Here is a 26,189-nt window from a genome sequence, read left to right on the forward strand (position 1 = left end):
CCAGAGCAAGACCCAGTTTTCCCCACAGCCATAGCCAGTCCCTCCAATCACAAAGCTTGTGCAAGCCTCTTATCCTCATCCATCAGAGGGCAGACAGAAGAAGCAAGAACTACAATCCCATGGCCTACAGAACGAAAACCACAATCACAGAAAGCTATCCAAAATGATCACATGAATCAGAGCCTTATGTAACTCAATGAAGCTATGAGCCATGCCATGCAGGGCCACTCAAGGCAGACAGGTCATGGTGGAGAGTTCTGACAAAATGTGGTCCACTGGAAAAGGGAATGGTGAACCACTCCAGCATTCTTGCCTCAAGACACCCATGAACAGTATGAAAAAGCAAGAAGATATGACACCAGGAGATGAGTCCACCAGGTCAGTAGGTGTCCAATATACTAGTGGGGAAGAGCAGAGAAATAGCTCCAGAAAGAATGAAGAGGCAGGGCCAAAATGGAAATGATGCTCAGTTGTGGATGTGTCTGGTGGTGAAAGTAAAATCTGATGTTGTAAAGAACAATACTGCATAAGAATCAAGGTAAATTGGATGTGGTCAAGCAGGCGATTTGATTATAAGACTTCCACAGGACTGGGGAAACAGAGACTCTTGGAGGGCACATCGACATTTTAGGAATCAGTGAACTAAAATGGGCAGGAATGGGCGAATTTAATTTCAGATGACCATTATATCTACTACTGTGGGCAAGAAGCTATTAGAAGAAATGGAGTAGCCCTCATAGTCAACAAAAGAGTCTGAAATGTAGTACTTGGGTGCAGTCTCAAAAATGACAGAATGAACTTGGTTCATTTCCAAGGCAAACCATTCAATACCACAGTAATCCAAGTCTATGTAGCAACCACTAATGTCGAAGAAGCTAAAGTTGAATGGTTCTGTGAAGACCTACAAGACCTTCTAGAACTAACACCAAAAAAATATGTCTTTTTCATCATAGGGGATTAGAATGCAAAAGTTGGAAGTCAAGAGATACTGGGAGTAACAGGCAAATTTGGCCTTGTAGTACAAAATGAAGCAGGACAAAGGCTAACAAAGTTTTGCCAAGAGAAAGCACTGGTCATAGCAAACACCCTCTTCCAACAACACAAGAGACAACTCTATACATGGACATCACCAGATGGTCAATACTGAAATCAGATTAATTATATTTTTTGCAGCTGAATATGGAGAAGGTCTATACAGTCAGCAAAAACAAGACCTGGAGCTGATTGTGGCTGAGATCATCAGCTCCTCATTGCAAAATTCTGGCTTAAATTGAAGAAAGTAGGAAAAACCACTAGACCATTCAGGTATGACCTAAATCAAATCCCTTATGATAATTCAGTGGAGGTGATGAATAGATTCAAGGGATTAGATCGGGTAGACAGAGTACCTGAAGAACTATGGACAGAGGTTCATAACACTGTATAGGAGGCAGTAACCAAAAACACTCCAAAGAAAAAGAAATGCAAAAAGGTAAAATGGTTGTCTGAGGAGGCCTTACAAATAGCTGAGGAAAGAAGTCAAAGGCAAAGGACAAAGGGAAAGATATACCCAACTGAATGCAGAGTTCCAAAGTACAGCAAGGAGAGATAAGAAAACCTTCTTAAGTGAACAATGAAAGAAATAGAGGAAAATAATAAAAATGGGAAAAACTAGAAATTGTTTCAAGAAAATTGGAGATACCAAGGGAATATTTCATGGAAGGATGGGCACAATAAAGGACAGAAATGGTATGGACCTAACAGAAGCAGAAGAGACTAAGAAGAGGTGGCAAGAATACACAGAATAACTATATATAAAAAAAGGACTTAATGACCCGCATAACCACCATGGTGTGATCAATCACCTAGAGCCAGACATCCTGGAGTGTAAAGTCAAGTGGGCCTTAGGAAGCATTACTATGAACAAAGCTAGTGGAGGTGATGGAATTCCAGTTGAGCTATTTCAAATCCTAGAAGATGATGCTGTGAAAGTGCTGCACTCAATATGCCAGCAAATTTGGAAAACACAGCAGTGGCCACAGGACTGGAAAAGGTCAGTTTTCATTCCAATTCCAAAGAAGGGAAGTGCCAAAAAACATACAAACTATCACACAATTTCCCTCATTTCACATGCTAGCAAGGTAATGCTCAAAATCCTTCAAGCTATGCTTCAGCAGTATATGAACTGAGAACTTCCAGATGTTCAAGCTGGATTTAGAAAAGGCAGAGGAAGCAGAGATTAAATTGCCAACATCCACTGGATCATAGAGAAAGCAAGGGAATTCCAGAAAAACATCTACTACTGCTTCATTGACTACATTAAACCTTTGACTGTGTGGATCATAATAAACTGTGGAAAATTCTTAGAGAGGTGGGAATACCAGACCACCTGACCGATCTCCTGAGAAACCTGTATATAGGTCGAGAAGCAACAGTTAGAGCTGGAAATGGAACAATGGACTGGTTCAAAATTGGGAAAGGAGTACATCAAGGCTGTATATTGTAACTTTGCTTATTTATCTTCTATGCAGAATACATCATATGAAATGCTGAGTTGGATGAATCACAAGCTGGAATCAAGACTGCCAAGAGAAATACCAACAACCTCAGATATGCAGATGATACCACTCTAATGGTAGAAAGTGAAGAGGAACTAAAGAGCCTCTTGAAGAGAGTTAAAGAAGAGAGTGAAAAAGTTGGCTTAAAACTCAAGATTCAAAAAACTACAATCATAGCATCTGGTCCCATCACTTCATGGTCAATGGGGAAAAATGGATACAGTAGAAGATTTTCTTTTCTTGGGTTCCAAAATCACTGCAGATGGTGACTGCAGCCATGAAATTAAAGGATGCTTGTTCCTTGGAAGAAATGCTATGACAAACCTAGACTGTGTTAAAAAGCAGAGACATCACTTTGCTGACAAAGGTCCTTATACTCAAAGTTATGGTCTTTCCAGTAGTCATGTACAGATGTGAGAGTTGAACCATAAATAAGGCTGAGCACCAAAGAACTGATGCTTTCAAACTTGGTGCTGGAGCAGAGTCTTGGGATTCCCTTGGACAGCAAGATCAAACCAGTCAATCCTAACGGAAATCAACCCTGAACATTCATTGGAAGGAAAGATGCTAAAGCTGAAGTTCCAATACTTTGGCCACCTGATGCAAACAGTAGTCTCATTGGAAAAGATCCTGATGCTTGGAAAGGTTGAGGGCAGGAGGAGAAGGGGGCAACAGAAGATGAGATGGTTGGATACCACCACTGACTCGAAGGACATGAGTTTGAGCAAACTCCGGGAGACAGTGAAAGATGGAAGCCTGGCATGCTGCAGTTCATTGGGTTGCAAAGAGTAGGACAACAACAACATATTTTAAAAATGAATAAAGGGCAGTGGGATTCTCCTTAATAGTCAAATCAACTTACATCCACAGGAGAGAGATATAAGGAATTCTTTGTGTTTAAAAAAAAATTCTTAAAACACTTTTCAATGGTAAAATGCCCTGATAGGGAATCAGACTTAATTATGCATATCTCACCACTCCCTTCATATGACATTTATTGTATTTATTATAGTATTACCAATTGTGTCCTGTTGCAGAAGTCTTTCAGATAAAGATAAGTGGACAGTAAAAAAGGATAGCTAATACTGTATTTTTTATTGTTGTTTTTTTCAGTCAAGTTGCTGTAATATTAAGGCAGTTTCCAAAAAGAGGATTTGAAGAACTGCTTTAGCTATAGAAAATAATCTAGGTTTGAACTAAAAAAAGAAAACCCCAAATGGCTTATGGTTTAAGACAGAGAGGCTGAATTCATGATAATACAGGAGCAGTTTAAGGCAAGCACAGTGGGGGGAAATCCTACATTACTTGGCAACAGACCTTTTCTCTGGTTCACATTCTACATTGATTTAAGTGTGTCCTTGGGCAAGTTTATTTGCTTCACCCAAACCTCAGCTCTTGACTCCTTAAAATTGAACTGCTGATTTATTTGAAAACAAAAACAAATGCAAACACAAAAACAAAATAAGCTATCCAAACAAGAACATATATACCTGAGAATTATTCTCTACTTCTAGAAAGACAAAGTAGAGAGGTCAGACTTCTTATTTTGTAGAAAGAATGTGGTTTTGGCTTTATACACACCTGGGGTTGTATCCTGGCTCTGCCATGTTAACTTTGGGTCTTTGGGCTAATTATTTAACCTTCATGAGCTTCAGTTTCCTCCTGAGTAAAATGGGGTTAATATGGTCTATCACTCAGCTACTACTGCAAGTGAGCAAATGAGATAAAGACTTAAGGGCCAAGCATAGAGTAGGGACTTAACAAATATTAACTTTCTTCTCAAATCAGATCCATTGCCCTATTAAATTTACAGACGTCGTCTCTTGTAGTTCAAATGAACTCGAGGCCAGTTTTTTTTTTTTATTATCTTTATAAGCAGATAGTGATTTTTAAGCTTTCCTGTTAACTGCCCCTAGGTGTCCTGTGTTGGGTTAGTTTGATGTGTCAATTTACTTGGGCTCTAGTACCCAGTTATTTAATCAAACACTAACCTAGGCATTGCTGTGAAGTTATATTGTAGATGTGGTTAATATCTACAATAAGCTGACTTTAAGTAAAGAGGATTACCCTTGATAATGTGGAAGGGCCTCATCCAATTAGTTGAAAGAGCAAAACTAAAGTTTCTCTGAGGAAGAAGGAATTCTGCCTCAAGACTGTAGAGTAGCATCTACTCCTTGCCAAAAGATTCCAGTTTGCTAGTGTATCCTATGGAGAAGGAAATGGCAACCCACTCCAGTGTTCTTGCCTGGAGAATCCCAGGGACGGGGGAGCCTGGTGGTCTGCCGTCTATGGGGTCGCACAGAGTCAGACACGACTGAAGTGACTTAGCAGCAGCAGCAGCAGCAGTGTATCCTACAATTTTTGGACTTGCCAATCCCCACAATCACATTGCAATTTCTTGAAACTCTCTCTTCCTCTACCTATATGCAGCTAACCCTTGAATGACATGGGGGTCTAGGCTCTCCCCAAGCACAGCTGAAAATTTGCTTATAACTTTACAGTTGGCCCTCCATATCTGAAGTTTCACATCCATGGATTCAACCAACTGCAAATCATGTAGTATGATAATACATATGTATTGAAAAAAATCTGTATATGGACCCATGCAGTTAAAACCCATGTTGTTCAAGGGCCAACTGCATTGTGTATATGTGTGTGTGTGTGTGTGTGTGGAGAAGAGTTTTGAGAGTCCTTTGGACTGCAAGGAGATCAAACCAGTCCTTCCTAAAGAAAATCAACCCTGAATATTTATTGGAAAGACTGATGCTGAAGCTTCAACACTTTGGCCACCTGATGAGAAGAGCCAACCCTTTGGAAAAGACCCTGATGCTGGGAAAGATTGAAGGCAAAAGGAGAAGTGGGTGGCAGAGAATGAGATGGTTAGATAGCATCACTGATGCAATAGATATGAATTTGAGCAAACTCTGGGAGATAGTGGAGGACAGAGGAGCCTGGAGTGCTGCAGTTTATGGGGTCACAAAGGGTTGGACACAACTTAGCGACTGAATGACAACAAATATATATATATGTACATATACGCATGTTTATGAGCATGTGTATATGCACACACAAAGAGCTTCTGTTTCTCCTCTTCCCACCTAGATATTACATATAATAATCACTGTCTATAGCTAACACTATTGCAAGACCCAATAGAATGCTCTGTGAATAATTAATTCCTTTGGGGTTCCCCCATCACAAATGGCCTCCATTGGCATGGGTCATTAAGAACAAGTTATAAAGTCACGTGACAGTGAGCATAAAACACCAAACGGAAAGGACATATTTGTTTGGAGACTGTTGTCAATCTACACTAAGACTAGTCCTATACATAGGTAGAAGACTGTTGTAGTCTATGTAAAATGCTTATGTCTGCCTTTAAGGTATCCAAAAATGAACAAACTCTTACCTTGAGGGGAATCAGAGGAAACCCTTTCTTCATCTTCCAAAGTTCTCAAGACCTTTAATGCTCCCAAGAATCTTATAAGAATGTCACTTCTTCACCTATTTTGTTTATCACTGGCTGAACTATTTATATGAGCACCTGTTATATATCTAAGTTGAGTGTGGCAAATCACAGAAGATAAGAGCCAGATTCCTTGGGTTCAACTTTTGGTTCTGTCCTTATTAGTGGTGTTAATTTGGATAAGTTTCCTCCTCTGCCAAATGGGGAGGATGATAATAATGATTCCTGTCTCATAAAGCTTTTGTGAAGATGAAATAGAATAACATGTATGACAAATAATCCAGTACATACTGGTACATATTCATCTTTCCTTTAGAATTGCTGCTTTTTCATTTTCTGCTACTCTGGCCTTTCCTAATCTGCATAGGTGATCTCTTCTTACTTTTAGAGACACCCATCTTCCACTCCTATCCTTCCTTCTGCTTCACTTTGTTCCTGTGGCCTGGACTTTTCCTATTTCCTAGGGAAAGTTGTCAATTAGTTCCACAGTCCCCATAACACATCTGCATGTAACAGGGACTTTGAAAGAGTCAGTATGTTAACCCAAAGCAGTGATACAATTGGTGGGAACAGCAGGCACAGTGGCAGACAGGTGAGATTGACATGTGGAGGCAGCAAGCCAGAATTTTCAGCACCTTGCATATCACACTCTACTAGGTAACTAAATGCTAACCTCAACCTTTCTATAGTCTTTTTGCCCTCAGGTATACAGATGGTTCCTGAGTTACAAGGGTTTGACTTTTTCAACTTGACGATGGTGCAAAAGCAATATGCATTCAGCAGAAACCATACTTTGATCTTTTCCTGGGCCAGCGACATGGGGTAGAAACTCTCTCGTGATGCTGGGCAGTGCTGTGAGCTGCAGGTCTGTTGGCCACATGATTTTGAGGGTAAATAACCATTTGCTTAAAACTCTTCTGCACCCACACAACCAGTCTGTTTTTCACTTTCAGTGCCATATTCAATCAATTACATGAAATATTCAACACTTGATTCTAACAGGCTTCATGTTACATAAATATTGCCCAACTGTAAGCTAATCGAAATGTTCTGAGCACATTTAAGGAAGGCTAGGCTAAGCTGTGATGTTCAGTAAGTTAGGTGTAGTAAATGCATTTTCAACTTAAAATACTTTTAACTTATGATGGGTTTATTGGGATGTAAGCCCATCACAAATTGAGGAAGAGCTATAGTTTCCCTATGATATTCTACTTTTGAAATGTATATAACTCAATCTGAGGTAGCAACCAGCAGAGACACCTAAGTGGAAACTCTCATCATTCTGTCACTTTATGTCCAAGGGACGACAGTGGGACAGTCTGTTGGCATTTGGGGCGCATATTTTCAGTGTTTACACCCTTAGTGGAGCCTGAGGGAAGAGTTACTGCCAGAGGGGACTCTGACTAGAATCTACCATCTACATAAACCTAGTTCTCACAGTGAGCTCGGGGGAGGATGGTCTTGGAATTTTACTTAAGACTAAAACCACAAAAATAACAACACAAATGGTCCCTCTTTAATGCTTTCTGTAAACTGGGAACAAATTTATAGTCTTTTTAGACATCACATTTCTTGTAGGTTTTTTTCTGAATATCAAGTAATTCAGTGAAACCTTTATATACTAGCTAAAAAACTGAGGCCCCATCATTTCTCCGTGGGAATCCAAATGTCCCTGAAGGCATATTCTATTTAAAGAAATAATCTCCATTTCTAAATTTCTGGCACATGGTTGAAAGGCTGGCGAGGGAGAGACCAGCTTTGTGTACTAGCTACTGGTGCATGAATGACCAAAATTCCATCATTCAATCTAACTGAGAGAAAAGTCCATTTGAATTAGTAGAGAGCTCTGATTGTAGAATATTTGAATGGAAATATAGTTTTATATTGCATATATATATATATATATATATGTATATATACATACAGACTAGCTGCTCCCAGAGTAGTTCTGCTGAGCTTGATATAATGAATAGATGGCTCATTAATAATTAGCAATATAATTTACAATCCAAATGATTCATATAATTTCCTAAAGTCTTAAAAACTCTTCCTTACTATTTCTCTATTTCTATATGCCTTTCCTTGAGAGGCAGTTGAAAAAATAAATTCAGCATAGCCCATGTTGAACCATTAACAATTCTTAAGTGGTTAGGACTAAAAATAAGGTTTGATTTTAGGTTCTTGAAATGAGATAGTCTCTCACACTGTGATAAAGCTTCAAGGCAACAGGTCTCTTTATGTGAGTACTGAAGCGACTTGTTATGAGTAGGGCATTTTAAGGGTAGCCATCTGGAGACTAGGGTACCTCAAAGCCATCATTACAGTGTTCCTGAGAATCATAAATAGGTAGCTTTAAGCTGGACACATGGGCCTATCGACAAATATTCTGAATAAACGTCTGCCTAAATGATGGCAGCAAAAATGTTTTGTGAGCAAATCCTTTTCCAGGAAGAGAAGATTTAACTAGTGGTCTTGCTTCCCAGGTCTCAGAGAACCTGGGGAAGCCCTTAGAGAGCAGCTTGCTGATTGGTGCTTAAGGTTAATCACTATGGTTACATGGACACCAAGGGGAATTGATTAAGCTGCCCATGCTCATTGATCCAGTACAGCCACTAGTAAACTAGACAGGACACATTTTTTTAAAATGTCTGAATGTGCTTGAATTGTATACCTTTGGCAGAAACCTTTTGGACAGCTTTATTTCAGAACTATATTGAGACTATCGTGGAAGAACAACCTACGTGTACAATACTTTATTATCTGCATCGTCTCACTGGATTTTGAAGCTGGATTTATAAATGGAACTAGATGAAGGCTAGAAAACTTTCCAAACGGCTACGGTTTCAAGAAGACTTGAGAGTAATAGTGCAGATTTAGAAGAGAAATTTGGTTTGATTTAGATGGGGAATAGAGGAAATAACACCAATGACTTTTCAGATACAACTTGAAGGAAGATAGGCCTTCATCATTTGAAGCCTGCATTGATTTAGATGGGGAATAGAGGAAATAACACCAATGACTTTTCAGATACAACTTGAAGGAAGATAGGCCTTCATCATTTGAAGCCTGCATCATTTGAGCGCTGGTTTGACTCATGGCTAGAAGTCAGTATTGGGCCCTCACAATGATCAGAAACAACATTGACCTACCTTCCATCTTGCCGGCTGATGGTAAATCCATAATCACTGTGGTGCAAGAAACTAACATTCACCCCTACTAGAGGGGTTCCATCTATAGCCACCACTTGGCCTCGAATCACGCAAGCACGCCTGCAACACAAGATGAAAGACAAATCTAAAAGCATGCTGAAACTAGATTCTAGAAGCCAAGTTGGAGAAACTACAGAAGACACAGTTAAGCATAACAAAGAAAACAATAATTTCACCAGTGGGTAGTCACTTCTAATAACATTTTGGTGAGGGTGTGCATATCTTTTTTACCAATATAAATTGGGATTATACTCGGCATATTTCTGAATCTTGATATTTTAATGTTGGTAGTATATTATTAAGGCTTCCCGGGTAGCTCAGTTGGTAAAGAATCTGCCTTTACCAGGAGATCCGCCTTTACAATGCAGGAGACCCCAGTTTGATTTCTAGGTCAGGAAGATCCTCTGGAGAAAAGATAGGCAACCCATCCCAATATTCTTGGGCTTCCCTGGTGGCTCAGATGGTAAAGAATCGCCTGCAATGCGGGAGACCTGGGCTTGATCTCTGGGTTGGAAAAATCTCCCAGAGGAGGGCATGGCAATCCACTCCATTATTCTTGTCTGGAGAATCCCCATGGATAGAAGAGCCTGGTGGGCCACAGTCCATAGAGTCGCAATGAGTGGGACACAACTTAGTGACTAAACACAGCACACGGTATATTATTAACGTCATCCAATATAATTAGAAATTCCTTAATATATCATTTTGTTATTACATGATATAAAACAGTATTTCTTGTTTAATACAGCCCCTGTTTTAGGATATTTAGTTGTTTCTTATTTTTTCTACATTGAGTTTCTTATTATTTCCTTGGGAGGTAGTCCTAGTTGTGGAAAGATACTTTTCTCTTATGAAAATTAATAAAAACTAAAATTAGTTAATACCTAAATACACTGTAGATATGATTGAAGTCCCTGCTGACCACCCCCCTCCTGTTGTTCCTAGTCTTTTCCCCAGAGGCAATCATTAGTAACATTGTGTTGAGTGAATTTTCTATGTATTTATATACATAGGTGTGAACATTTTTTAGGCCCTAAATACATATTGCCAAATTGTTTTCATTGGAAAAATAATTTTAACAAAGCAGACTTAGTTGGATGAATTTTAACAGTTAAAGTTGGCAAAAGAGACATGGTCCCTGGTGATATATGAACCCTGTTTCTCTGACCTGAGTGAAATGAAATATTTCAGGAGATTTTCCCTTTAAACAAATGAGTTTCATCCTTGCCAAATAGGGGAACTCCATTAGACTAGCCCTTAATAGTGCTGCCCCCCAGGGACCCAGTCCACTAAAACAAGTAGACTTTCAGGTCTAGCCTGGCCAACAAGTTGTAACAAAGTTTAGGAGCTTGGCAATTAAGAAGAGGGCTCAGGGGCAACTCACAAGCATGGAGTATTCACTTCTCTTGTCATTACCAGGGCAGTGGGGAGGAAGAAGTCTCTAGAATGTGTATTTTATAGCTGGAGCTAGTAGGGTTGAAGAAGGTTGGACAAGAGCAAAGATTTTTCCTAGGGCATCAATGTAATTTTTTTTCCCCACAAAGAGAAATTCAGGGTATCCAGGCAAGCTCAATCTTGGATTAAAAGGGGCCATGTTATTTGGGCAAACGTGACTTTTCCAAAGTAATCATAGTAATTTCACCCTGGTATTATATATTCTTTGAATCAGCAAGTCAAGGCAATGCATCTAAAAGCTCTCGGCCACAAAAGCTCACTCAAGAGAGAGAGAAAAAAATACCCCGAGAAAGCAAAAGACAGTTACCAGCCAAAGCTTATGTTATATGTTAGAGCCAATAAACATCACTACTAAAATACTGCAATCAGAGGAACTGGGATAGAAGTTATACTAATAGGATATTTCCTGAATCATCTAAAGCTTTCCCCCAATGCAAACTATAAGCCACTAAATATAGCACAAAGCTAAGCTGGGCTTCCCAGGTGGCTCAGTGGTAAAAAATCTGTCTGCCAATGCAGGAGATGCAGGTTTGATGCCTGGGTTGTGAAGATCCCCTGGAGGAGGGCATGGCAACCCACTCCAGTATTCTTGCCTGGGAAATCCCATGGACAGAGGAGCCTGGCGGGCTACAATCTATGGGGTTGCAAAGGAGTCAGACATGACTTAGCAACTAAACAACAACAACAAAGTTAAGCTAGTATAATTGATGCTATTAGTGCTTTTATTGAGCTCTTTAGGCCAACATTCCTAGTTCTGACATGAATCAGTGGCTTTCTTCTTTCCACTGAGCTGCCCATCTTATGAATTCTGTAAATAATGATTCTGAATGGCATGCAGATGGCATACTGGCACTTGCTTTGCCTTATCTGATTCCTCTAGTTCCTTTTTGGGGAGATTTTGAAATTTTGAGGTCTTGAAATCCCCTATTTTTCTAATAGAGAAGACATTTGAAAGGTACCAAATTCTGGATTTTGAATTAATTCTGACAGCTCTGGTCCCTGGTTTTAAATCCAATGTAACAAGAAATGAAGAGAGAAGGATGTCTTTAGTTTTATACAGTAACCCTTTGAAAATCTTTACAAACCAAAATTTGACAAACTAGGTATAGATTAAGTAGAAACCAGCTGAGAAAATCTCCTGCAAACTACGTACGGATTGGAGCCAGAGGGGCTGAGAACAGAGGTATGTTTGTGAGGCCACCTCCATTTGAAAATCAGTACATCATTGCCTCCTGTGCCTGTGTGCTGATGGCTTTTTGCAGAGTGTGATGGGGGTATTTATGAACTTGCCAAGGCTTTACCTTGGCAAAGTTAGCAAGGTGGGCTTTTCAGCAATGATGCCTTCCTAGGTGGTTGCTGATTCCCTATTGGCAAGACAATTCTACACTCGCTTATTTTATTTGTTCACATTAATCTATATAGTGTGTCTTCCCACAGCTGTACTAGGCTCAATTATTTTTGTTTTTATTTTGTCAAGTCTAGTTGACATTATTTGCCCATATTTTACGACAGACACAGGCCTGTCTCTTCTCTTTGCTGTTCTTTTATTTTCTATACAGCTTATATTTATGAAGGATCCAGGCTGGTGAGTGAAAGTCTCATAAAAGTTATCATTATCCTGTGCATTTCTCTTGTATTCCTCTCTTCATTCCGTATCTCATTCTGAGTAGACTTGTCTTTTGACTCCTCTGCTCTTTAATATTCCTCATATTTTATGAAGCACACAGATTTGTGTGATAATGACTCATCAAAGTCATCATTATTCCAGACATTGTCTACCTGTTCTTCTTCTCATTCATTTCACTCTTCATCATTCATAAATAATGTGCAGACTTGTCTTTCAACTCCCCTACTTCTTTTATTCCTCATATTTTATGACCCACACGAACTTACAGCATATGATAAAGCCCCATAAAACTTATTATTCCACATTTATCAGCACTGAACTCTCTTTGTAATGTATTAGACTTTAAATGTCCTAAGATTCCCTGTATCTTGCTGCATTTGCTCCCATTATTTATACACTCCATGTCATCCGTTTTTCACAAGAATAACTCTTAGCTCTTTTTATTCCTGGATTACTAGTACTTACTATAATCTTTCACCAAATCAGTCATCCTGCATCAGTATAAATTGTCTAAATTTCAGGACAGTATTAAAGCGTTCTTTTTTAATTGGCAGTAATTGGGACTGGCACTGCAGGCAGAAACCGAGGAAAAAATCTTTTCAGGCAAAACTCTCCATTTCAGAACGAATGCTCTTGAGTCTGCTCCCTTTCCCAGGTTACTGCAGCTCCAGATGGCCCTTAGGGAACTGCAGATATATTCTTGGTAAATATGGTGTGTTGTGCCACTTTGTACAGCTCAACTGCCATTTTGTGCGCTCCCAGCTTCTAAACTCAATTTTCTTCATAATTGTGGATGGTAGCCTTGTATCTGCTTTATTTTTCCTGATTTACACAGCCACCAAAATGTAGTTTCTCCGTCATATGTATAATCTGTTTGTGTATGCTTCTCATATCCAAGGTGGCCTGAATAATTCATCTCTTTCCTAGATTAGATCCTTGCTGAAGCAGGGAGGTGGGTACGCCTGGGGTCTGACTTTGGTAATCCCAGGATCCTACTTTTCGCGTTTTCTGTCCTGTGCGTCCTGCTGCCTCGGTGTTTCCTCTCCAGTTTCTTCAAAAAGTGAAAGAGAAAGTGTCAGCTGCTCAGTTAAGACTGACTCTTTCCGACCCCACGGACTGTAGCCTGCCAGGCTCCTTTGTTCATGGGATCCTCCAAGTAAGAATACTGGAGTAGGTTGCCATTTCCTCCTCGAGGGGATCTTCCTGACCCAGGGACTGAATCCGTGTCTTCTGCATTGCAAGCAGATTCTTTACTATCTGAGCCACCAGCGAAACCCCCAGCTTCTTCAAATAACCCTTTAAACGAGGCAGTCATCCTTGGCCTGTCCTTGGTCTGTTCTAAGGAAACATTTTGAACTCTTAAATTTTTGCCACATGAAAACAACCCTCGACGTGAGTCCTAATCCTTCAAGGACCTTTCTCTGGAACTTTTTCAATTAAATAATACTCGGAACTCTTCTGAACCTTTGAGATGAGACACCAGAAATTACTGTCTGAACTGTCATGAAGCTGTCACTGCACATGTATGTGCCCAGTGTGACTGTATTTTGTGTTTTGTGTGTGTGTGTGTGTGTGTACTCTTAGAGGCGGGTGCTGCATGCTTTCCATCTTTCCCTGGGGCTCTTGTTCTTTGATTCAGACTTGAAGGAAGACTCTGCTTCCTACAACCTTTAAAAACAAGGACCTCTTCCTGCTGTCGTGGGTTACAGCAAGATAACTTGAACTTGGATGAACATGTCCAAAGTGACTTTAAAAACACGTATGGGGAAGATCACCCCTCACAAGTATTTCTTTTCTTGCTCTCTGGAGAATACAGACTGCTGCCAAGCTGTCTACTTGCTGTCACTATGCTAAAGCAGCAACCTCAAAGGAACTGCTTCTCCCTTTAACTAAATGCTGAATCCTCTAGATGTTGGGAGTTTGGTTTGAAGAACAGGGCATCCTGGGAAATGTTAGTCAGAATATACTTTACCGAGAGCCTTATTGAACTAACAAGCTGCTTGTTAGACAGTTCTGATGCAAAAGGTCTAATTCATTCTGTATTTGCTATTTTTGTGGCATAGTCAAATTATCCTTGGCCTTCAATAAACTCTGGGTTCCATTTTCCTTTTCCCTTATTTGTTGCCTTTTGTCTTCCATGTCAAATTTCCAATATTCATTCAACACCTCAGGCGAAAACATTAACCTCAAGCACAGAAGTTGGTTTGAAAAACAATGCTGAAAACTAAATTGCTGAAAGAAGATGTAATTTACTGCATTGTATTTCTGATTAAAATCTTTCATAAGGAAAATGAGGCTGAAGGGCTCGGGAAGTTAGAGCTATTTGGTTTTGCTGCCAACAGGAGCATAAGCAACCTTTGAAGGGTATTTCTCAAGTCAAGGACCTGGCCAGTGGGGGGTCTGGCAGCAGGTGGGCAGGTGAGGTTGTTTTTTCCACAGGAACAGATGAAATCCTTTCCACAGCTGACAGCTCTGGTCAAGAGACAGCATTGAGAAGGGCTGGGCTGGGAGAGGCCACGTGGATCCTCTGCTCGCTGGCATTGGAATCCTGCCGTGTAAATTCCTCTATGAGTTGTCAGCTGGCTCAAGTCTCCAAGGGACAGAAACCTGCTGCCTGTGAGGTGTGGTTTAATGGTTCTCCTGACATCTTCTCCGCAGGCTTATTATATCATAAGGTTCCACAGCTGTAGATTGTGTCATTTGGGCTAAATGATTGCTGCTTCTGGGGGGCCCTCCTAGAACACAAATACATCTGAGTGGTTGGGACAAAGGGCTAATGATGCCCTCATATCCATGGCGGCACACAATGAATAAAGGCTTTTATATTTGGGCTTCCCTGAGAGTTCAGTTGGTAAAGAATCTGCCTGCAATGCAGGAGACCTCGGTTCAATCCCTGGGTTGGGAAGATCCCCTGGAGAAGGGAAAGGCTACCCATTCCAGTATTCTGGCCTGGAGAAGCCCATGGACCACATGGACTATAGTCCATGGGGTTGCAAAGAGTGGGACACAACTGAGCGACTTTCACTTTCATTTTTCTCAGCACTGAATCCGTGCTATTGCACGTGTCATAGCCTATCTTGGATAGGAGTTATAGATCTGTCCTTCTCATTAGTCACTCCAGGGCAAGGACAGTGTGATTTTCTTCTGTGTCCTTCCTAGTGTCTTGTGTATATAGCATGTGCTGAAGAAAGCTCCATCGAATTTCAGCTCAAATATCTTTATGTGAAGTTGCAAAATATTTCCAACCTATCCCACAGCACTACTTCAAGGGTTTCAGAGACCACTTTGAGGTTCCTGTGTGACAGATAGATGTCTTACAGTTCATTTATTAGAAGCCAGCATTCTCAATTGTGAATTATGACTTCATCATGAGAGTTTTGTTTGATAATTGACTACTTTAGGGAATTAAATAGTACCCCTGTGACTGGGAAGGATGAATGAATAGTTCTCCTCAAATACTTAATTTATGAACACTAACCCCATTTTTCCTTTATCTACAACCATGTAATTACAATTTGGTATTTCATAACTCGCATACATTTGAAGGTTCTAATATTTGGGTATCTGGGGGTTTCCACATATCACATACTGGTTTTTTGATATAAGTTATCTAAGCTGGTACAGCACCATGAAAACATGTAATGTTACAGAATAAACCTGTTTTCATGTTCTGAAAATGTGAATGCAGTGAATGTTTGAAAACTTATTAGTTTTTACTTAAATCGAACTGGCTGATTTAATCCTACTCAGTTGCTCACTAGCCCAAAGAAATAATACCTACTAACTGGGTAACATTAAAAGCAGCTAGGTAGGAGCATTACCCATCAACATTCTAGGACTTTGGGAAAGGTGGTGCTATTGAAAATGCAGATAGTTTTTTAAGCAGGATTATTTTCCTCATGGCTAGTGATGTTTCAAGTAAAACAAAATGGGGGCACTCCCCCTGAGGTAGGGTGGCTATTTTCCCATCTGCCCTGGTAATTGCTTGTCAAAAGTAGGCTTGCTTTGGATGCCTGAGATCCCGAAAGTAATGGGAAAAAGATCAAGTGTTTTGAAGCAATAAGAAAATTGACGACACAGTCACATTTTTTTCAGGACTGTGAAAGTACCGCTTTGCCTCATTTAGACACATGATTATTTTTGTCCAGAATTTGAATCCTGAAATATGTGTCCTGGAAGCCCTTGCAACCCTTGAATAATCTCAAGCTTTATTTTATTTTTTTGGTTGGTTTGTTTTTGGCTTGTTTTATACATTACTCAAATGGTTTTATCTTTGTAATCAGCCTGATGGGGTTTTATTAACCTCATTAACCTTTCCTGTCACTTCTCTGTGAATCTGCCCTTCAAATAATGGATAGTCATTAAATACAGGGCAAGTCTGTCTTGTTGGCTATAGCTTGGCCATGGATTACTCTTCCCTCCAGGAGGAAAAAGTGTGGCCTAACTTTATCCACCCCAGTGCTAGCTCTGGCTTGTTAATAATCATCGATGTGACTTTTCCTAAGAAATGGAATTACTCTCGGCCTCGTTTGTTCCTTATGGAAAGTGAGACTAATAGTTCTTATTCCTAATCAGCTCATGAAGATACTGGAACAATCAAATAACCCAGTAAAGTGATTGCCTTTATATTATGTACCCATATATATATATGTGTGTATATATATACATATATACACACACACACATATATATATGAAATATATACAAATATACAATATGAATATATGTATTTATACAAATAAGACATTCATTAAGCACTTACTATGAGTCAGGTACCATGCCAGGCACTCTCCTTATTTTATTTCACTTATCATCAATATAACCCTGAGTAGGTACGACTAATAGCCTGTTTTAAAAAATGAGGAAATGGATTCAAAGAGGTTAAAAAATGTTGCTTAAGATAATACAGCTATTCAGTGGCAGAATTGGTGGAGGTCTTTTGACCTGGACTCTCAAGGGCCTGAGCTATAGTATTTTTAAGAGAAGATGTAAATGATGTGGCTACAAATGAAAAGAAAGTGCTCACCCACAAAGATGGTGCTATCCATAGGATATCACTACTTTGTAGACCTTTACCAACTGCTGAGCACTTTCCACGTGCAGGGTGTATAGTGGATGTGCCACACGGTATCATTTGCTGTTTCTCCATAAACTAGCATTTACTCTGCCCTCTCTAGGGACAAGTTTAGATGACAGAACCAGCTAAAGTCACTTCATGCAGATCATATGGCTGAGAAGCAGGTACTAAGGATTTGAGCCTTTCAATCTTAATTTCGCAGTAAGATAGATAAAATATTAGAAAACACCTATTCACACTGAGATAAGCTGTAGACAGCTACTGTGCATTACTAATGACTGTTATTAAGTACCTCAGAACATTGAGTTTCAAAATATCACAAGTAACCAACTGAACAGCTTTTTAAAGATTTGTGCTTGGATTTCATTGCTCAAGAACTTGCAAAGAAGTGAAAGTCGCACATTCTTTCTTTTTTGGTACCTTTAGGTGTTGACTGCTGATTTCAAGAGCTAGTCAGCACTATAAATCTTGGAGCCTTCAGCACTTTGTAATTTTCTAAATGTGTCTTGAACATGTGTTTCCTGAACTTTAGCATTAGATAAAATAGTTCACTGAACAATCAGGAGTTCCCATCTTCACACGTGTAACACCTTTCACATAAACGAGATCAAAGTGCTTTATTAGCAAGTAGCAACAATCTAACTTCTCACTTGGGACAACAACTGCACAAGTGATAAGCAAAGGAGGTTGCTTAGGAAAATTAATGTGGGAAGACAGAATCACAAGGGATCATGGCAGAGCCAAACCACTCTTGGGTTCCTTTTCCAAATGTGGGCAGGTTATGTGCAGTGCCTCCCTTTAGAAAGAAAGGTGAACACAGACATTGGCAGGTGCTAAAGCTTTAGAAAGAGATTTCCTCAGTCCTTAGTTTATTCAATTTATTCAGCAACTGTTGCATCGTGTGTTTACCAACCCCTAGTTGTGTACCTGGTATAATGTCTTTCATATTCTTAAAATTAAAAATACACACAGATTTTCCATAAGTAAATAGACTTGGAGGTCCTTAACTACTAGATTCATGAAAAAGTTAAACACAAAACGTATGGATTCAAATTGGTTCCTCAGCAAAATTACGAATGATGATGTCACAGACCTTCTGGGGGAACACCTGTACATAGACTGTGAATGTTAATTCAATGAATGCTTTTTAAATTTTAATTTATTTATTTTTGGCTGTGCTGGGTCTTTGTTACTGCACCCAGGCTTTCTCTAGTTGCAGTGAGTGGAGTGGGAGCTACTAGTTGAGGTGCACGGGCTTCTCATTGCAGTGGCTTCTCTTGTTGCAGAGCACAGGCTTTAGGGTACACAGGTTTCAGTCGTTGTAGTGCATGGGATTAGTTGCTCCTAGGCATGTGGGATCTTCCCAGAGCAGGATCAAACCCACGTCCCCTGCACTGGCAAGGCAGATTCCTTATCATTGGACCACCAAGTGAAACTGAAAGTGTTAGTCACTCAGTTGTGTCCAACTCTTTGTGACCCCATGGACTGTAGCCTGCCAGGCTCCTCTGTCCATGGGATTCTCCAGGCAAGAATACTGGAGTGGGTTGCCATTCCCTTCTCTGGGGGATCTTCTCGACCCAGGGCTCAAACCTGGGTATCCTGTATTGCAGGCAAATTCTTTACCATCTGAGTCACCAGGGAAGACCACCAAGGAAGTCCTCAATGAATGCTTTAATATTGCAATAACATTGCATTTCTTATAAATATTCTCAAATATAAGGTTTTCTTATCTCTTCTTTTTCATAATTCCAAATCAGGACACAGTTTCTATATATTTGATTTCTTTTAGGGCCAAACACTAATGGATGAAGATCTGCTATTTTTTTTTTTTCTTTTCATAACTGCATGGTCGATGGCTGTTGCTGATTTCTCTTTCTGGAGGCTGTTCAGTTTGTCTGAAGTAGTCAGCTTTTCTCAAAGTACTCCTAGAGGACAGGCACCCCATCCGCTTATCAGGAAAACTTGGTACAGTAAGCAGTGTGTAGGAGTTCCTTGAGAAAGGTTTGTTCTCCCTTTATGTTTCACACAAGGCCACAGGATCCTGATTCAGTGGGCCCCTACAAGTGACAGCCAGCCTCTGGATTGTGTGATAGGCTATCGCATAAGGGTCCAGGTGGCAGGAGATGTTCATGTCACAGTCAACTAACATATAGATGAATGCTATGAGGTCTCAGCTCTAGTGTCATCTCCCCAGAGAGGATTTTCCAGACCACTCTGTCTAAAATGGTCACTCTTTGTCCCTAACCTTTCTTTACCTCACTCGACAGTACCTATTCCTACCTGACATTTACCTTTTTCATTATTGTCAGTTTTCTTCACTGGACTGTATGTGCTATGCTCAGTCATTTAGTTGTGTCCGACTCTTTGCAACCCTGTGGACTGCAGCCTGCCAGGCTCCTGTCCATGGAATTTTCCAGATAAGAATACTGAAGTGGGTTGCCATGCCCTCCTCCAGGGGATCTTCCTGACCCAGGGATTGAACCAGGGTCTCCTGCATTATAGGCAGATTCTTTACCATCTGAGCCACTCGGTAAGCCAATTTGTCTGCTGTAGTCTGGAGCCTAGGACAGTGCCAAATACACGAACCAAGTAAACACTTGAGATTTTCATCAATCTCAAGATGAAAAGATTAATCTTCCCCAAATGTGGATTATCTTGAAAGAAATTATAGGATCTATTATTACAAATGATGCCAAAGGGTGGTTAATGGTGACATTTTTTCACTGTGGCGAATGGGAGTTTTTTGGGGTGATTGTTTTTTCCTCTTGAATTCATCTAACACAAACATTTCAAATTGTATTAAAATTAGTTATAGCTCCAGATGTCAAAGGATGAAACGTCTTGCAAATAGTTAAGCTGCTCACTGTCCAAATAAGCTTTGAATTTTTTCTTGCAAGTCACCAATAGACTTCTGTGAGTGTCCATTTTAGCAGCTCCTCATGCTCACCTGAGTCAATTAGTCACATCTCTGAATGACTGCTGAAAACTTCCAGGTCAGTTGCCCTTCTGAAATTGTTTAATGATTTTGTCTCATTTGGTAGAATGTGTCTTCTCTTACATCCATTTAGGTTACCTGTCTACTCCAGCAAAGCAGCAGAATTTGGGACTCTGAGTTGATGAACCCCAAGCTACTTGATATTCCATAATCCACAGAATTTATTAAAATTTATAATCAATTTAATTTTTTATGTATCTACATGAAATTTTGACTGCTTCCCCCACTGGAATGTAAAGGGAATTCTGTGAATAAGGGGATCCTGTTTCTTTTGTTTACCCCCATCTCCACAGTTCCTGGCACAGAGTGGGTGACTCAAGAAGTATCTGTTAAATAAAGGAGTGAACACATATCTTCATCATTTTGTAAAAATGAGTTGATAGCAGGATATTAGATTACATTAGGGAGAGCAGAGGACTTTGGTAAATCTTGTAGAGAAATTTAAAATCCTCAGTAATTCTGGAAATATTAATCTATCAGTAAAATGTACATTTCAAAAACAATAATTTGTATCTGTCAAGTATGGTTATTCTTAAGTCTTTAGTCTAATCCAAGATTAGCAACTTCTGCAGCAATGATCAGCTTCCTACAGCCGTTCCCTTAACCTCAGTCTTGATTTAATAACTCATTTTGCCATTCACAGGATTTCATATGGTATATGTTCCCAAATCAACTAAGTGCAGAAAAGCATATTTTATTAAATAAGTTATGATAAGTAATTATGGCTGTTACCTGGTATCATGAATAATCAGGTGTGTGCATCAAGATTTCATTATGGAGGGGAGTGTCATAAAGGAAGAGAAGGACGTGGGTAAATAAAGAGTTTGCCAAGAAGGCCATGCTCAAGGCATTTGCAGCACCTCAGTTTGTTTTGGGGCGCTTGTCTTGGGTTTTCTCATGAGCTGGAACACCAAAATGAGCCAGTTCACAGCAGTCTTCCTACTGACTCCCTGATACTGCTCATTATTTTCTAATTTTTTCTTGGTTCCCAGTTTTGATTATCAAGCCCACTGAAGGCAGAGAGCATTATTGATGGTTACACAAAGTTATAAACGATGTCAATTATGGACAGGCTCTGCCAGTGGTGGAATGCCTCATAAGTTAAAAAAAAAACCAAGAGTAATTACTTTGCTACTGTTATATAATCACTTCATCTTTTATGAATTTGTTCCTGTGCTATTTGGAGAACAGTAACCTTACCTTTAGGCTGCTCCGACATTTGGGAATTAACTTATTTGAGGTCCTAATATCATCTGTGTGTTCTAGGCAACCAAAATGAGTTTTTCATTAGTAAATATGAGAAGAGCACTTCAATATCACTGCATCAATATCACTCACTCATCCACTCATTTTTTTTAACCTCTTTTTTGCCAAATCCTGTGTTAGAATCTGGGGATGTGGTGGTGTGGTAGATTAACGATGGTCATACATTCTTTGATACTTCTCTCAGTAAGAGGTAGGATTTATGACCCTCCCTTTGAATCTGAACAACCTCTGCTTTAATACGTAGTATATACATAGTATATAACACAAGCGACACTGGTATGATTTTGGACCTAGGTCTTAAGAGACTGGCATCTTCTGTTTCCTGTCTCTTGGAATACTCCAACTTGGAGTTCTGAGCTCAGACAAACTCAAGGTTGGCTGCCATGCCCATAGGAAGCCTGAATGGAGAGGATTTAAGCAGGAAGAGGGATTCCTGGAGGCCATCCAGCTCTTCTAGCTCCCAGCTGAGTTAGATTAGCTGAAAGCCCAAATATCATGGAGAAAAGACAAGTCATCCTGACCACACCCTGTCAGAATTTCTTATCCTTCCTTCCTTTCCTTTTTTCCCCTGCCTTATTTTCTAACCCACAGAATCAAGAAATCTAATCATAATCAATTATTTTAATCCACTAAATTTTGGAGGAGTTTGCTATACTGTGATAGATAATCAAAACAAGAGAACAAATCAGACTTGATCCTTGTCCTCACAGAAATCAGATTTAGAGGTGAGGATGGTTCAGAGCTTCTGTATTGCACATCCCAGGGTGGCACGAGAATTTGAAATATAGAAACTTCACAGAAAGTTAGAACTAGAAGAAACATATCACCCTGCTCAACCTCTTCATTTTGTGGCCTGTTAACACCACTGTCATGGGCTTTGTTTTTATTTAGCTGCTCAGTTGTGTCCGACCCTTTGTGACCCCATGGACTGTAGCCCACCAGGCTCCTCTGTCCATGGGATTCTCCAGGCAAGAATAGTGGAGTGGGTTGCCACTTCCTTCTCCAGGGGAGCTTCCTGACCCAGGGATTGAACCCGCGTCTCCAGCATTGCAGACAGATTCTTTACCCCTGAGCCACCAGGGAAGCCCTCATGTGCTCAGCGCCTTTCAACTAGGCTAAGGATTCCAGTAGAAGCAGGTGCATGAAACTGCCACAACCCAGGAGCAGCGCGGCAAATTTTAAGATCTTTAAATTGTTCTTAAAACTTACTCTAAGTGACAAACATAATAGTAAAATGCCTCTTAACATCCACATCTTTCTCACAGAAAGTGGACATTTTGTTTCCACTATGGTGGAAACTGGGAGTCTATTAGCCTAAGGTGTGAGGCAGAGTGTCTATCAACTTACTCATGAGGTGCATGCAGGCCCCTTAGTGAAAATATTGGTGGAAATCTCCTTCCATTAATCTGATTTCTAGTTCATGCTCGGTCACTTTTTTTCCTCTTAGTTAAGATGGGATTTTTATAGACTCTCAGGGAAACCGATCAGAAAGAACAAACAAACAAACAAACACTTGAGGTCTTTCCACGGAAAGCTAGAGAAGCTGTGTAGTCCAGATGTTACAAACTCAAACGCCAGCAGGGTCAGGCAGGGCATTAAAAGTGCGGGAGTTGAGCCAGGAGCAAGGGAACCAGTGACTAGTGAACTAGAGAGGCATGCCATCGTCATTCCAGAGGGGCGGCTGGCCCTCAACTCTGGAACACCTATACCAAAGATGTCAAATTTTGTCAACTTTCTAGAGAACGAACCCATTCCAATTTTTATGTTAGATCTCTTAGTTTCTAAATGTTGGGCCAAACAAAATATAGCTGTGGGCTGACAGTAAGTAAGGCCTGATGTAGACACTAGACATGGATTGATGTGCGGATCAGCCTCTCGTGGCTACAAAACAGACAAATGAGTTTGGCCAGACCTTGCTGTCAGCGGTTGCACTAACCCCGGTAGGATTTTGTTTTTTAAATGCACTTCTCCATTAGTGATGGTGAGTGAAATGTCTGGCTTTGCAAATTACTGCTGTCGTTTAGTTTAATGTACTCTTGTTTTTACATATTTATAAAAACCTTTTACATTATTAATAGTGATTAAATGCTTAGACACTGAAGATCAATAATGGTTCTGTTCACCTATTTACATTATTAAAAAGTAATAAGTCATACAGGGCGTGCAGAATATGTGGTTTACTTTGTAGTCATGTTTGGAATCGGTTGAAAAAAAAAGAAACTCAGGCTACAGGGTAAAATATATTTAAGGAAAAAATGGTAACTGACAGGCTTGCTGGGAGACTTTACTGTGGGCAAATGGCATGTTGCCAGTGACATCACACCATCAGGGGCACACGAGGTCCACATTCCACGTGCTCTCACATACCAGTGCAGAGAACTCACAACAAGAAAGCTAGTCTCACTTGGATGCACAAGGATGAACAGCTCTTTAACCTTTATGCATCCTTGCAACAGTTAGTCACCTATATGCCACCATCTTTAACTCACAGGCCTCCGATGGTGGCAACACTCAGCAAGTCCTCCGTGTGGCTCACAGTTTGCCAGTAGGCAAATGAGCCCCTCAGCAATGATTTCTTCATCTGCCTACCCAGCTATCACTCAATCATGTGGCAAAAACCTAAGAGCAAATTGGATTCCCTGATTACAGTACCTGTGTTCTAGATCTGTCTGAGAATAACCCCGCAGTCAGATATGTATAAGGACCAAAAGTCTTTAGCCCAGCTCTCTAAGGAGCCAAAGTGGCTCAACACAGTGGTTTAGAAGTCTGGCTCTCAGTATGAATCTGCTTGCGTTCAGATCCTGGCTCTGACACTCACTGATTGTGACCTTGGGCAAGCAACTTGACATCTCCGTTATTGTTTTCTTACCCCAAAAGTGGGGATCACAATGATACCTACCATATCAGGTTTTTGTAAGGATTAAATAACACATGTAAAAGCTTAGTATGAGACCTGACACCAAAGAAGTGCTTAATAACAATTTACATGTAGCAAAAGGCCCATTTTACCAGTTGTTCTACCAAGAAGTTGGCTTGAACTTTGTAAATAATATCATCAAAATATCATTGAAATGTGTTCAAATGAGGTGGATTTTACAATATTGCCTGGTTTCCAGATATCATTCAACCAGATGTCATTCATCCTATATAAATTAGATCTCAGTCACTTGGCTTATTTAAAAACAAGTTGAAATAGGGCAGCAGTGGTGTAACAGAAAGATTACAAGAGTTACTACATAGGAATAAAACTACCATGTGACCCATTACTGGGCATATACCATGAGAAAATCATAACTGAAAAAGACACATGTATCCCAATGTTCATTGCAGCACTATTTACAATAGTCAGGACATGGAAGCAACCTAGATGTCCATCAACAGATGAATGGATAAAGAAGATGTGGTATATTTACACAATGGAATATTACTCAGCCATGAAAGGAGTGAATTTGAGTCAGTTCTAGTGAGGTGGATGTACCTAGAGCCTGTTATACAGAGTGAAGTAAGTCAGAAAGAGAAAAAGAAATACTGTATATTAGTGCATATATATGGGATCTAGGAAAATGGTACTGATGAACATATTTGCAGAGCAGGAATGGACCCACAGATGTAGAGAACGGACTTGTGGACACAAGGGGAAGGAGAATGTGGGATGAACTGAGAGAGTAGCATTGACATATATATACTACCATGTGTAAAATAGGTAGCTAGTGGGAAGCCTCTGTAAAATACAGGGAGCTCAGCCCGGTGCTCATGATAACCTAGAGGGGTGGGATAGGTTTGGGTAGGAGAGAACCTCAAGAGGGAGGTGATATACATATATATACGTACAGCTGAGTTGTGTTGTCGTATGGCAGAAACCAATACCACATTGCAAAGCAATTATCCTCTAATTAAAAAAAAAGAGTTGCTACAAAACAAGGCTATTGGCTGTGTGATGTTGGACAATTATTTAATCTCTCTGGACCTCAGTTTCCTCATATATAAAATGTACCAAGACAGTACCTACTTCACAGGGATATTGTGAGCATACAATGAAATAATGTTTGTTTGAAAGCTGCACAAACTAAAAAGTACAATAGAGATGTAAGAGCTTGTAACTATTATTACTTATACTCTACATGATCAGAGTTGGATTTATTTTATCCAGAGATACTCTGAATAACACTGGATTATGTGTTGATTTTTGAGAGGAAATATAGTTAGATTGCTTGTCCTCGACTATTTCCCTTTTCTGACAGATTAGAGATGTGTGTCAGAGCTGAGACCACTGGGTGAAGGAGACCGTAGTTCTGAATTCAAATGCGACTTTCAGAGCTACTTGATAACTTGGAGCCTTTTACAAAAGAATAAGGAAAACTCAGTCAAGCCAGGAGGAGGAGAAGGGCATTAAGCACCACAAGTAATAGGTTTGTTCACTCTGCGAGTGGCTGGCAAACACTGCCGAAGCATGAAGCTGAACCACAGGGGCTGGAATTTCTCTTCACTTTTCTAAGTTTATTGCTCAAACGCCCTCCTGTAGGTCACAATAACTTGGCTCCCGTCTCTCTCAGGTCC

General features: G+C 40.1%; 1 protein-coding gene across 2 annotated transcripts in view; it reads right to left on the reverse strand.

Moving 5' to 3' along the window:
- TENM1 (teneurin transmembrane protein 1) overlaps window positions 1-26,189 on the reverse strand; it is an 882,499-nt gene that overhangs the window by 154,471 nt on the left and 701,839 nt on the right. For both annotated transcript variants that reach the window (XM_043896987.1, XM_043896986.1), the window contains one exon: window positions 9,153-9,272. In XM_043896987.1, coding sequence (XP_043752922.1) covers window positions 9,153-9,272 — 120 coding nt within the window. The remainder of the gene's footprint in view (window positions 1-9,152; window positions 9,273-26,189) is intronic.

Source organism: Cervus elaphus, chromosome X, assembly GCF_910594005.1.
Source record: "Cervus elaphus chromosome X, mCerEla1.1, whole genome shotgun sequence".
NCBI classification, from domain to species: domain Eukaryota; kingdom Metazoa; phylum Chordata; class Mammalia; order Artiodactyla; family Cervidae; genus Cervus; species Cervus elaphus.